Raw genomic sequence first — 12473 nt, 5'->3', positions numbered from 1 at the left:
TGGTATTTAAGTGAGAAGAGAAATTCAAAGGAAAAACCCAAAGGAGGTCATTTGGTCACCATGACTCATACTCAGCAGATTTGTTTTAATTGGGGGACCAAAAAAGAGAGCCAGGGAGCAACAGATGGAAGCCAAAACTCTCCAGATAGCAAATATTCAAAAGAATGAAGACTATGAAACTCTTCCGGCAAGAATTATGCCAATGATCAAACAGGCTGTGAAGTATGAAAATTCTCTCCCAGGAATACATAATCTTTTAAAAGAACTAAAAGAAATGGAAATAGTTTGCCCTGAAGGAGCTTCCCCTCTCCTTGTTGGCCCTTTTCAAACATTTATGTGAACAAAGTCATTTAAGAAGTAGAGTCAAGCTGCCCTTGATTCTGGATATTCAAGAAATACCAAGGCCCGCAGCTCAAGAACTTTGAACATCTCCCACATTTGGTGAGGCAGATTACAGGGATTAATCAGCCCCAGGGTTTGGGAAGTTACCAGAAGTAAAGAGTTATGCTCCAGGAAAAATACTAAAGAAAATCCTTTATCTTGAACAGGGAAGGGGCATAACATAAGTTGGATTATGCAACTCGTCTCCTCCAGCCCCTTGCCATGTCTCCCCATTTCATTTATAACAAAGCCATAGTCCCTATGGTGGCTTCAAAGGTTCTCCATTATCTGGACTTATTTTCTACAACCCTCCTCTTTCCTTACCAACTCCAGTCCTACTGGCTTCTCCCCTGTTCCACAATCGTGACAAACACACTCCTGGCCTTAGGGCCTTTGCACTGGCTGTTCTCTGTCCAACACCTTCTCCTCCTTCAAGTCTTTCTTCAAATGTCACCTTTTCAATGAGGCCAACATTGACCCTACTGTTTAGTTACATTTTGCACCCCTGTGCCCAGCACTCCTGATCCTCTTTACCTAGATCTACTTTCTATTCTTAATAACATTTATCAGCTTCTAATATGTTGTATAACTACTTATAATCTTTTCTGCTTGTGATGTGTCTCCTTTCACTAAAATGTAAACTCCAATGAGCCAGGGATCTTTGTCTGTCTTATTCACTGCTGTATCTTCAGTGTGTGGAATAGTGCCTGGTGCATCGAGGACAATAATAAATACTGGTTGATTGACTGACTGAATGAATGAATGAATAATCCACTGGCTCCCAAGGTTATCAAGAGTGTACTCTGCTTTAACCCTGAAGGAGCTCTGGAACCCCTCACGAAATCAGCATACCTTGTTCTAGAGTGCAAAGATATCTACTAAAAACAAAGCAGTGACTTCCGAGGGACCAGGCTGAAAAAAAACCCCAAGATGCCCTAATAGGATAGAAAGAACTCACCTCATATTGGTATGGTAGCAGAGGGTGGAGGGTGGAGGGTAGGGAAATGCAATAGACAACTGAACTTGGAGAAGAGTCAAAGAAAAGGTCATTAGGGATCAGACACATTTTATGGTATTGAGCTGGAAGGAGCATGCCAAGGAAGACATGCTCTGGACTTCAGGAGGGAACATTCCAAAGCCCTCCAGAGCTAGTTAGAGGGTGCTGTTCCATACACAGAATGCTATGTCTGCCTTTGAAGGCAAGGGAGGAGCTCTGGGACCAGGTGGGCTTTTGGGAGCCCGGAAAGATGAGTGGGATGAAAACACTCTGAACCAGGAGGACTTGAAGGAGATGGAGGCAGAGATGAAGTCAGACTAAGCAAGGGGGTGAGAGAGAGGAGGAGAGAGAGAGAGAGAAAGAGAGAGGGAGAGAGAAAAGGAGAGCGAGAGAAAGAGCCAGCATGTACATGGTTCCATTTGGAGTGAGATAGCCAAGCTCCCCCAAACTGAGGTTAGCCCATGCAATTTGGAATCTTTACCTCTTATTCTCTAATTCCTTTTCAACAAATCTATGCCAGGGTGTGTGTATGTGGTGTGAATGTGGGGTAGGAGAGTGTGTATGGTGTGTGTGTGTGTGTGTGTGTGTAATGTGCATAGGGGGTAAGGGATAGGTAAAGACAATGTGATTACTCTCCATGTACAAACAGTGGTAATCCCACAACGTTCCTTTTGTCATCTGCTCCCATCTGTGGAGGGCATTTAGGGGCCACAAACACTATGGACAGTATCCACATTGGGAGGTTCTCTTCCTTAACCCACTGGCCAGGGATTCTGAGTTTTTTCTGGAGTGGGGGAGTTGGTCAATGTCTTGCTTGCACTGTGCATATCTAGGATGTTCTTTTAATGGCTTGATTCTCATCTGTCACTTGGTCTGTCCCACTGGACAAAAACAAAGGGGCTGGGGTGAAGAGATTGTTCGAGTGGAGGGCGGTAGGGGTGAGACTCCAGTAGGGAGTTCTTTGTGTCTGTTCACATCATTGGAGATGCTAAGCCAGTGTGTATGAAGGCTCCTGCTGACCCTGAATAGCTGGCCCCTGAAGTTCTGGGTTGGCCAGGAGCCCTGTATAGGGCTTCTCTGCCTGGAAGGATTCTGCTCTCAGAGCGAGCGGGGGATAGTGGTAGCCCCATGTCACTGGTGAGTCAGGGGTGGGGATACTGATCAGCTCCTGCCAAGAGGCCCCTGTTACCTGATAAGTTCTATGAGCCTCTCCCTTGGGGCTTCACTCACGTCTTCCTCATTAATAGCCACAATCTGGTCACCAGCCAGGAGCTTGTTCTCAGAGGGGCCTCCTGCAAAAGAGAGGAGAGAGGTGTGAGGGCTTAGGGTTACTGCTGGGAAAGTCCAGATCTGGGCAAGTCCCCTGTGCCTGTAGGAGCTGAAGCGGGTGCTGAGGCCTGGAGATGGTGCAGGCTGAGCTGTGGTGGTGTAGGGGGTGCTACTCGAGCTCTCTGCTGCTGTTGCTGCTGCTGCTGCTGCTGCTGCCTATAAGCAGATAGAGGGCAGAGGAATGAAGACAGAGAATGGAGTGGACCTCCTTTAGTTCCACGCCAAGAAAGACATGCTCTGGACTTCAGAAGCGAGCATTCCAAAGCCCTCCAGAGCTAGTTAGAGGGTGCTGTTCCAAACACAGAATGCTAAGTCTGCCTTTGAAGGCAAGGGAGGTACTCTAGAACCAGGTGGGCTTTTGTGAGCCCCAGAAAGATAAGTGGGATGAAAACACTTTAGCTGGGTATGGTTTAGTAGCCAAAGGTACCATACTCAGATAAGGTCAATAAACATTTTACTGGCTTGCTTCTTAACAAGGAACACAGACTTCCATTTCATAGGCGGGACTTGCTTAGGTATAAGGAATGACTTCCAGACTACTGGAGGTGGTCAGGCGAAAGGAGGATGAGGAAGGATCTTCTTACTTGAATATTATTCATACTTACTAGTCTGGAAGGACTTAGGCATTCACTTGTCTGAAGACAGAGGAAAAAGACCTAAAGGGTTATTTTTTTTTTCAACAATGAGAAATGCCACTGTCCAATAAATGAGGGGAACAAAGCACATACTGTTGGGCAGTTGGATATTTGTTTTCTCTCCCTCCCATTTCTTTTCTTTTCTTTTTTTTTGTTTTTTTGAGATGGAGTCTTACTCTGTCACCCAGGCTGGAGTGCAGTGGCGTGATCTCGGTTCACTGTAACTTGCGCCTCCCAGGTTCAACAGATTCTCCCACCTCAGCCTCCTGAGTAGCTGGGATGACAGGTACACTCCACCACGCCCAGCTAATTTTTGTATTTTTAGTAGAGGTGGAACATCGTCATGTTGCCCAGAGTGGTCTTGAACTCTTGACCTCAGGTGATCCACCCACCTCAGCCTCCCAAAGTGCTGGGATTACAGACGTGAGCTACTGTGCCTGGCTCTCCTTCCCATTTCTACTGCAAGATTAAGAAAGCAGACCTATCTGAGGGCTGTACCTTCTTGGTTGGGGCAAAGGGTGAGGGCAGAAGGATACCACAAGGCTATGCTGCTTCTGATGTTTAGCAAAGATCTTATTGGAGAAAAGCTTTTCAGAGACTTGGAGAGAATGAGAAGTCAGAACCAGCCTGACTCAAATTTGAAAGAAATGTTCACTGACATGACCCAGTATCAAACCAGCCTTGACTCTTGTTTGTGTCCACCTTGAAGGGCCAGATCCCAACTTCTCCCTCTCTCTCCAAAGAAGGGGGCTGCCCAAATTCCAAAAACGTGAACATACACAACAAATACATCACTTGAGCACAGCTCAATGGCTCTGGAGTGTAGAGCCTATGTGCTGAGGATGGCTGTGCCAGCACCATTGCTAGAGGAGCAATTGCCCTAAACACACTAGGCCAAGTCTCCTGACAGTGCACTGGCTTCAGGAGCAAAGTATGGTGGCTAACAGAACACTCTTTACAGCCAGACAGACCTGGACTCTAATTCCAAATCTGCAATTCACTGGTTGTGTGACCTTGGGCAAGATATTTAATCTCTCTGAGTCTCTCTTACCTCATCTATAAAATGGGAAAATAACAGTACATATGCATCATAGAAATGTTGGGAGGATGAATGAGATGATAAATATACAGCACTTAAAACAGCTGATTGATGTTGCTAAGAATTGGATAAATGGTAGTTATTATACCATCCAAGGGACAATTCCTTCAACTCATTTCATTCCTTCTATCTACTTCTGCCAAAAATGTCAGTCTCTTAGGTGGAGGCCACTCTATCTATCTTCTTCTTCCCTTCCCTCCCCTCCCTTTATTCCGTCTAACAGAAGAGGTCCTCATGGAACTCAACCTCCTTTATGGGCCTTGGCCCTTTGATGGTACTCGTAACATCAGTCTACTACTGCTTTCACAAATGGTTTGTTGGCTTGATCAACCATAATTGCTCCTCTGTAGGATACTTTTTTTGTCTTTATTATGGACTCAAATAAAGAACCAAACAAGTCCTGTGCATTCAGGAGCCACCTGGGCCAGAAGCAGCACTACGGATCAGCCTTTTATAGGGCTTTTATTGGGCTATGCATGCCAGCCCCATGGCTTTTTGTGGTTCGTGCCTGGGGATTTTCTTCTCTTCACCCCTCCAACTCCTTCTTCATTGTTATACCTTTGGCAGCTGAACCCCTCTAGGCCTGGGAGCTTCCTTTAGCTGTGCAGATTCTGTCTCATTTGAAGTTAAAGTAGGGGCTCCTGGTGGTCTATTACTGAGTGTTAGCTGGTCCCCCTTTCCTCTGATTTCTGATCAGAGATTCAAAACCTTTTTGCCAAACTGCATGACTGACTCCAGAGCCTTAGGTCAGCCACGGACTCCTGTACTAAATTGTTGTTGTTGTGTGTGTGTGTGTGTGTTTTTTCCTCTGTGCCCTCTAGTTGAAGAGAGAGCTTACAAAAATCTTTTTCTTTCCCTTGGAGGATTGCAAAATTCATCAAATTTCTGCAAGACCAGTTTGTACTCTGGCTGCTCCTCTTGACTGAGCGAGAAACTGTTGTAAACATCTAAAGCCTCAGGCCCAGCAAGCCGGGAATAAAGCTCCATTCCGTCTGTCTTTTTTGTCAATGCCTAGCAGATTCGAAACAAAACAGTACTTCAGTCTTTTTCCATTTCATTCATGATAGCAGGGCTTCATAGCTTAGGTGGGGGCTTTGCTTGTTCCATCCCACATGGTCCCTTTCAGGCCCTACTTCCCCTGCATGGCATCAAACAGGCCCAGGTGCAAACCCTGGCTCTGTTGCTTTATAGCTGAGTGACACTGGACAAGTCATTTCTCTTTCATTATGCCTCAGTTTCCTCGTTTGCAAAATGGGAATGATATTACTTATTTACCTTGCAGGGGTGGCTGTGAGAATTAAACAATATGATGTAAAGCACATAGTAGATGCTTAATCAATGGTAGATGTTTGTTACTGCCACTCAAGCATTCGGAGATTCCATTATCCTCTCCTCTCCTATCCCACCTGTGGTCTGTATCTTGATTCTGGTCTTCAATGGCTGACCTACTTCATGAGTATGTACGTGTCTCCACAGCCTGATGGTTAGGTTCTTGAGAACAGGAACTGTGTCTTGTACTTCCCGACAACATTGCTGGGCTTAGAGTAGGCAAGCTATAGATACTTGTTGAATTAAATAGAATAGGTACATTTTTTTTTTGCAAGACATTATGGTTCTTTTATGAATGTTCTATGCAAAGGGAAGCTTTATTAAGACCCAGACACTGTTAAACAATCAGCTGCAGCCTTTTTCTAGGGCCTCAATGGTTGTGTCTATCAGTCTTAAAAGGCCAGCTCCCTCACACAGTTATTGGTTGTCAAGTCTTCAACTATTCTTCATGAATTCTTCAGCAAGACAGTTAGAATGCTTGGAAGCTCTGCTTTTTGGGAAGATATGTGGGTGTTGGGAGACAGGAGTCAGGGCTAGGGGGACACTCTGAGGGACACCTACCTGGCCTCACAGATCGAACCACCACAGGCCTCTCACTGCCAGCCACGAAGCCAAAGCCATATATAGGGTCTCGGTGAACGGTCACTTGTCGCAGTATCTCTGCTGGCAGCTGCTCACATTCCATATCATTTGCGCTCTCTTCCTGCATCACATGACTGGGGAAAAGGGAAGGTGGGAGCAAAACAAGATGCACAGGGAACTAAGCCTCAGAACCAGCAAGGAGAGACGCCAGTTAGGGTTCTGGCCCTGGCACCCAGGAGTTTACAGCTTAGCTTCCTACATCCTCTGGAGCCAAGAGATGATGACTGCCTCATATTTCAGATTGGCGAAAGAGAAATCTAGAAGGTAGAAGCTACTGTCTTCAGGGCTACAGCCAATAGAAGAAACTGATGCCATGAGCCTGAAATTAGAGTCAGACCTTTCCTCTCAGATATTGGAACTCCAGAAGGAACCCAATGCAAATATTCTGCAGAAGTTAACTGTCATCCTCCACTGACTTAGCTATTAACTCCCTAAAGGAAACCAAAACCTTGCAGGAAGAGACCACAAGACAGGCAAGCAAGTGGCGGAAGAAATGTGACGTTGTTCCAGAAGATGGAGCATCTTCATGAAGCCCTGATGCAATATTTAAAAATTTTTTTTTAATTTTTATTTTTTTTTGAGACAGAGTCTCACTCTGTTACCCAGGCTGGAGTGCAGTGACACGATCTTGGCTCACCGCAACCTCCGCCTGCCGGGTTCAAGCGATTCTCCTGCCTCAGCCTCCCGAGTAGCTGGGACTACAGGCATGTGCCACCACACCTTGCTAATTTTTGTATTTTTAGTAGAGGTGGGGTTTCGCCATGTTGGCCAGGCTGGTCTCTAACTCCTGGCCTCAAGTGATCCTCTCACCTCAGCCTCCCAAAGTGCTGGAATTACAGGCGTGAGCCACCATGCCTGGCTCGTCTTGATGCAATTTTAAACTTGAATATATCTTACGTTGTATACAAAAATAAATGATTTAGGTAGCATATATAAATAAATGTGCTAATGTTTGGGACCAAAATTGTCCATAATGCCAACTTCTTTCAGTTAATGAGACACCTGGAAAAGAGTTCCTGTTGGCCAGAAGGGGAGCTGCATCTTGGGGCTACCAGCAGGCCTGAAAGCCCAGAGGAGCTGGGAGAAGAGAAATCACTGCCCTAACACCGGGGAGAGATTACACATTGTTCTCCCGATTCCCACAACTTAAGTGACTAAAGCTTAGGAATTCCACAAGAGCTTCATAAATGTTCTCCATCAAGGGCCAGGGGAGGCATACTGCAAGCAAGAAGGGGTCTGAGTGTAGTATTCAGATGAAGAGCACTGAAGGGTAAGGGTGTAGAGACCCTGAGGCCTGTGATAGCACTGGTGCCAAGGCCAAGGAAGAAGGTAAAAGGAGGAATGGATGGTCAAGGAGAAGGGCAGGGCAGGTGGAGATGGAGGAGAGAGGGCCAGGGCCAAGTGATCCAGAGCCTTAGCTCGCTCATCAGGCACCACTACAGCCCCAGACTTTTAGGCCTTCTAGATAGACGTGTTTAAGTTTTCTAGCCTCAGTATGTGTGTTTGCTAAAATTATAGTTCCAGGCAGAGCCCTTTGGAACAAGATACAGAGGGCCAGTAGCTAATTAATGAAACTAGTATAAGGTTTGTAAAAGAAGTAGGAGGTTTTGACACTCTGAGAGCAATGCAATTCTTTTTTTTTTTTTTTTTTTTTTTTTGAGATGGAGTCTCCCTCTGTTGCCCCAGCTGGAGTGCAGTGGCACGATCTCGGCTCACTGCAACCTCCACCTCCCAGGTTCAAGCGATTCTCCTGCCTCAGGCTCCAGGAGAGTATCTGGGATTACAGGTGCGTGCTGCCATGCCTGGCTAATTTTTATATTTTTAGTAGTGACATGGTTTCACCATGTTGGCCAGGCTGTTCTTGAACTCCCGACCTCAGGTGATCCACCCGCCTCGGCCTCCCAAAGTGCTGGGATTACAGGAGTGAGCCACCGCGCCCAGCCGAGAGCAATGCAATTCTTTATTAGCTAAGAATATCAAATTCATCAGCAGCAAATGCTTCAAACCATTTAGGTTATTTATCAGGACACAGTTTCAGTAATTAGAGAGAAGCTTTAGGACTATTTATAGGGGAAGGGGAAAAGATTTAGAATAATTGTATAAAAGAGAAATTCATAGTCCAGCAAAGAACTCTGAAGTTGTCTCTATCATATGAGATCTCTCTGGCTACACCTCACACTGGCTTGGAGTCTGTCTGTCACCCCTTCGGGAGGCGGAAGGGGATGCTAGGATGAGGTCAAGTCTCTGGAAGGCAAATTCAGAAACTTGCTCCTTCCCTCTCACACCACTAAGATAAATGGTCACTTTTCAATAGAAAGTCACTCCAAAGCTGGAACGTGGCTGGTTAGTGTCCTGGACAGGCACCCTCCTGGGACACGGACCCTCTGAGGGTGGCCACAGGCTGGCGCCTCTTTCATTTTGGCTCCTGGTGGCAGGCAGGAGCTTGTCCTTGAAGGGAGCCAGAGAACATCTTCCTGCAGCTGCCGTCTTGCCTCACCCCTAGGGCTATTTGGAAAATGAGCCCTTTGCTTCCTGCCACCCGAACTTGTTGGCACTAAAAGGACTTCTTGGGATGGCACCAGCTCATTTCCGACATGGGCATCAGCCAGGGAAGGCTGTGCAGACTGTGGCGTGGGGAACAGGAACTCCGGCAAGGAAGACAGACACAGGTGTACTGCAGAAGCGCTTGGGATACTGTCCTACGCTCAGCGCTCCCCCTTGATCCCTGCCACTGCAGCCTCCCCTTTGCCCCTTTTTCCTTTTTTGAAGCAGAGGACATTTCAGTTTCCATTGGGCCTTGAGGTACTACCACTTCTGAAGAAAATGGGCACTCCTGGAGCCAGAGGAATCAATAAGCAAACAGCGTTTTGTGACACAAGCGCTTTGCTTTACTCTTTTGACTCATATTAATTAATCAACAAGTATTTATCAAGTGCCTACTCAGACAGTCCAGCACTGTGGGGGACACAGGAGAAGTGACAGGTCTCTGTCCTCAAAGAGCTTTCAGTCTAGCTGGGGGAGAAAAGACAAGTGTGCATACTGAACAAGACAATTACAGTGCTAACTGAGACTGGTGGATGAGATCTGCAACTAAGTTCCAACTTGGGTGTTCAGAAGATGGGGCGGAGAAGCTGGAGAAGACTCCATGGAGGAGGTGGGGATTGTACTCGCTGGCCAAGAAAGGGCAGAGTTGGGGAGAGAGGCAAGAACCAAACTCTGTCCATAGGTGCATTCCATCTTCCTGCAGGTGGCCCAGCTATGTGATTCATAGGTGCAGGCATGTCTCCAGGTGTGGCTGGAGCACAATCATCCCTGGGTTGTCCCTAACTGAGCTGGACTAACTGCCCTTAACTGCCTTCAATTCTGCAAGCAGCCCTTTCCTCACACCCCTCCCAGGTATCTTGGGACAGGGGAAAAACACCTCCATTAACAGACCAGAAGGCCATTTTACAATTCAAATGGAAGTTATTCCTTCCCTCCTGGGGTTTGCCTTTTTCAGTGTCTGCAGCTCAGTCCCTCTGAAATTTGCTAAGTGCCTGGAGACTTGGGAGTGACACTGAAGGCAAGCAGTGATGGATGACAGGAGCTCAGCTGTCCATGGGTCACATGACTATCCTCCTGGGGGAAACAGGCAATTTGACTTTGAAAGATATTTGGCTTCTGGTCCCTTCAAATAGGGAATCCCTGAACAAAATTGTGAAGCAGCCAATGCTTATCCCCCACCCCCCGCCACCCCACGAGCTTTGTTTCTGAGGTCTGCTATTTGCTTCTGTTGTTTGCCCCAAAGTATGTAGTGCCTTCATTCTCTCCTCTTCTTACCAAAGTCCCCAAAGGCATTCCCTCACCTTGTGCCAGGCTTGCACTCTCTATTTAGTGACCTGGGTAAAGGCCTAGCCTTTCTCTTCTGCCTAATGATAACAACACTTTATATTCGTGTGGTTCTTTTCATTTTTACACTCATTACTTCATTTGAGAAAAGATGCTTTCACATCCATTATCTCCTCTGTCCTGCCAAATAGGCTAGGTGACTGTTCCTCCTCCATCCCAGCCTTCTAGGTAGGAGATGAAGAGGCACAGACCCACAATGGCTAAGCACATTGGTGGCCCAGCTGGGGCCACATCTCTATGCTAGGACCCACAATTGCAGCACCCCCTACCTGCTCCCACTCACGGTCCTGGACCCTCCGGCTATCCAGAGTCTCCATTGCAAGCTGCCCCAACCCTACAGTCAGCAGCACTCTGTGTCCTAGCCCAGCCTGTATGCTCAGCCCACATCATAATTAACCTATCTCTGAGCCTGTTCACTCCGCGTTGTTGGGAGAACGAAATGAGATCATGGTTACAGAAGCACTTAGGAAGGTTAAGCATATCACACAAATGTAGAGGTGGCGACGTTATTGATAGCATTATTCAGGGTGGCTGGAGGAGCAGAGAAGGGGAGCCAAATATAAACTTCACCCACTTCAGACAGCCGAAGCCCTACCCCCAACTCCTTGCCTCTAAGAGACAGCCCCGCAACGCACTCTGTCCGCTCATTCTCCCGGCAGCTCTTTCCCTGACCCAACTACCAGACAACCTGGCTCCCTCTGGATGCCCTGATTCCTCCGTGGGCTAAACTGATCCCTCCATCACTGTCCAAAGAGAGACTGGTAGCTCGAGCTCATGCTAACAACTGTTGCTAGGCAGATGTGGCTAAAGGACAAATGAACCGAGAAGAATATGGAATGATTCTAAGCTGATGCTCTGCCTACTTGTGCTTTCATGCAGGAAGATGGAAATGTAACAGCTAAATTTCCAGGCATCCACTTTTAGTTCTCCAGCCCTCTTTGCCTTTGGCTCCTTTTTCTTTACATTTGGTTGGCTCCTTGGGGAGTCTTGTCACTCCCCTCAAGACTGGCAGGATTTGGAACCATGTGGGGCCAATTAGCCCTCTGATTCCGGTAACAGAAGCCTGACTCTACTGGAAGCTCTAGAGATCCAGCATGGCAGGCTAGCAACTGGGCCCCCATGAGATGCAACATTCCCCTGGTGGCAGAGATGGCAGCTCATCCCCAGTGCTGTGAAGTAGCTGCTCTGGGTGCTCTTTTGTAAGGAGCTTGGGCACAAACCTTTCTTCCTGTAAAGGAATACTTGCTTGTTATTTTGGCTAGCTGCTCCTTATTCTAGTAGTGCTGCTCAAACTTTAAAGTACATACAAATCACTTGGGAGTATTGCTAAAATGATTCTGATGCAGTAGGTCTGGAGCAAAGTCTGAGACTCTAACAAATTCCAGGGTCGTGCCCAAGCTGCTGGTCCATAGACCACACTGAAAAGCCAGGACTGAAAAGAGTGCTATTTTTAGACAACGGAAGAGCTACAGTCAGGTGGGAAAACTGAGGTACATTTATTCCACTGGGTTACGGCATTGAAGGCCTGGGTTAAAACATAGATGTTATCTTTTGTGGACACATAAATTCATGCAAACAAAGGACTTGCTGGTTAAATCAGATTTACCCCAGGAGAGAACAGGGAGGGCTCTAAACTGACATGAAATAAGACAGATATGGTTGCACTGAGGAAAAGTAGAGAGAAGATCTGAAAGACGGGGCGCTGTTTAAGTCCAGCTGAAGAGTTTGGTCAGCAAAAGGATAGCCTGAGAACAGTGGCATCTGGGAGAAAAGTGAGCAAAATGCTGAAAAAGGGGACAGTGCCGAAAACAATAATATCAGCTGCCATTTATTGAGGACTTACTATGCTCCAGGTGCTGTCCACAAATTATGTCACCCCATTTTCACAATAACCTCATGAGCTAGGTGGTATTATGTCCATTTTACAGATAAGGAAACTGAGATTTGGGAAGAGAGATTAAGTAATTTGCTGAAGGATATACAACTATATATATTGTGTGGCACCAAAATGTGAACCCAGGTCTGCCTAACTCCAGGGCCAATCATCTTCCACAATTTGTGCCAAGGACCTGTGCATAAAGTAGGGGTTTTGTTGTTGTTGTTGTTGTTTTGTTTTTGAGACAGCGTCTCACTCTCATTGCCCAGTGGAACCATCACAACTCACGGCAGCCTC

At 46.7% G+C, this 12473-nt stretch overlaps 1 protein-coding gene across 2 annotated transcripts in view; it reads right to left on the bottom strand.

Annotated features, from left to right (window-relative positions):
* Positions 1 to 12473, bottom strand: part of FRMPD3 (FERM and PDZ domain containing 3) — a 160276-nt gene that overhangs the window by 71043 nt on the left and 76760 nt on the right. For both annotated transcript variants that reach the window (XM_054473142.2, XM_063660145.1), the window contains exons 2-3: positions 6332 to 6486; positions 2568 to 2670 (exon numbers count right to left, since the gene is read on the bottom strand). In XM_054473142.2, coding sequence (XP_054329117.1) covers positions 2568 to 2670; positions 6332 to 6479 — 251 coding nt within the window. In that variant the 5' untranslated portion in view covers positions 6480 to 6486. The remainder of the gene's footprint in view (positions 1 to 2567; positions 2671 to 6331; positions 6487 to 12473) is intronic.

The sequence above is a fragment of the Pongo pygmaeus genome, chromosome X (genome assembly GCF_028885625.2).
Source record: "Pongo pygmaeus isolate AG05252 chromosome X, NHGRI_mPonPyg2-v2.0_pri, whole genome shotgun sequence".
Lineage (NCBI taxonomy): Eukaryota > Metazoa > Chordata > Mammalia > Primates > Hominidae > Pongo > Pongo pygmaeus.
The sequence above is the reverse complement of the archived record's forward strand: the minus strand, read 5'-3'. Positions and strand labels throughout refer to the sequence as shown.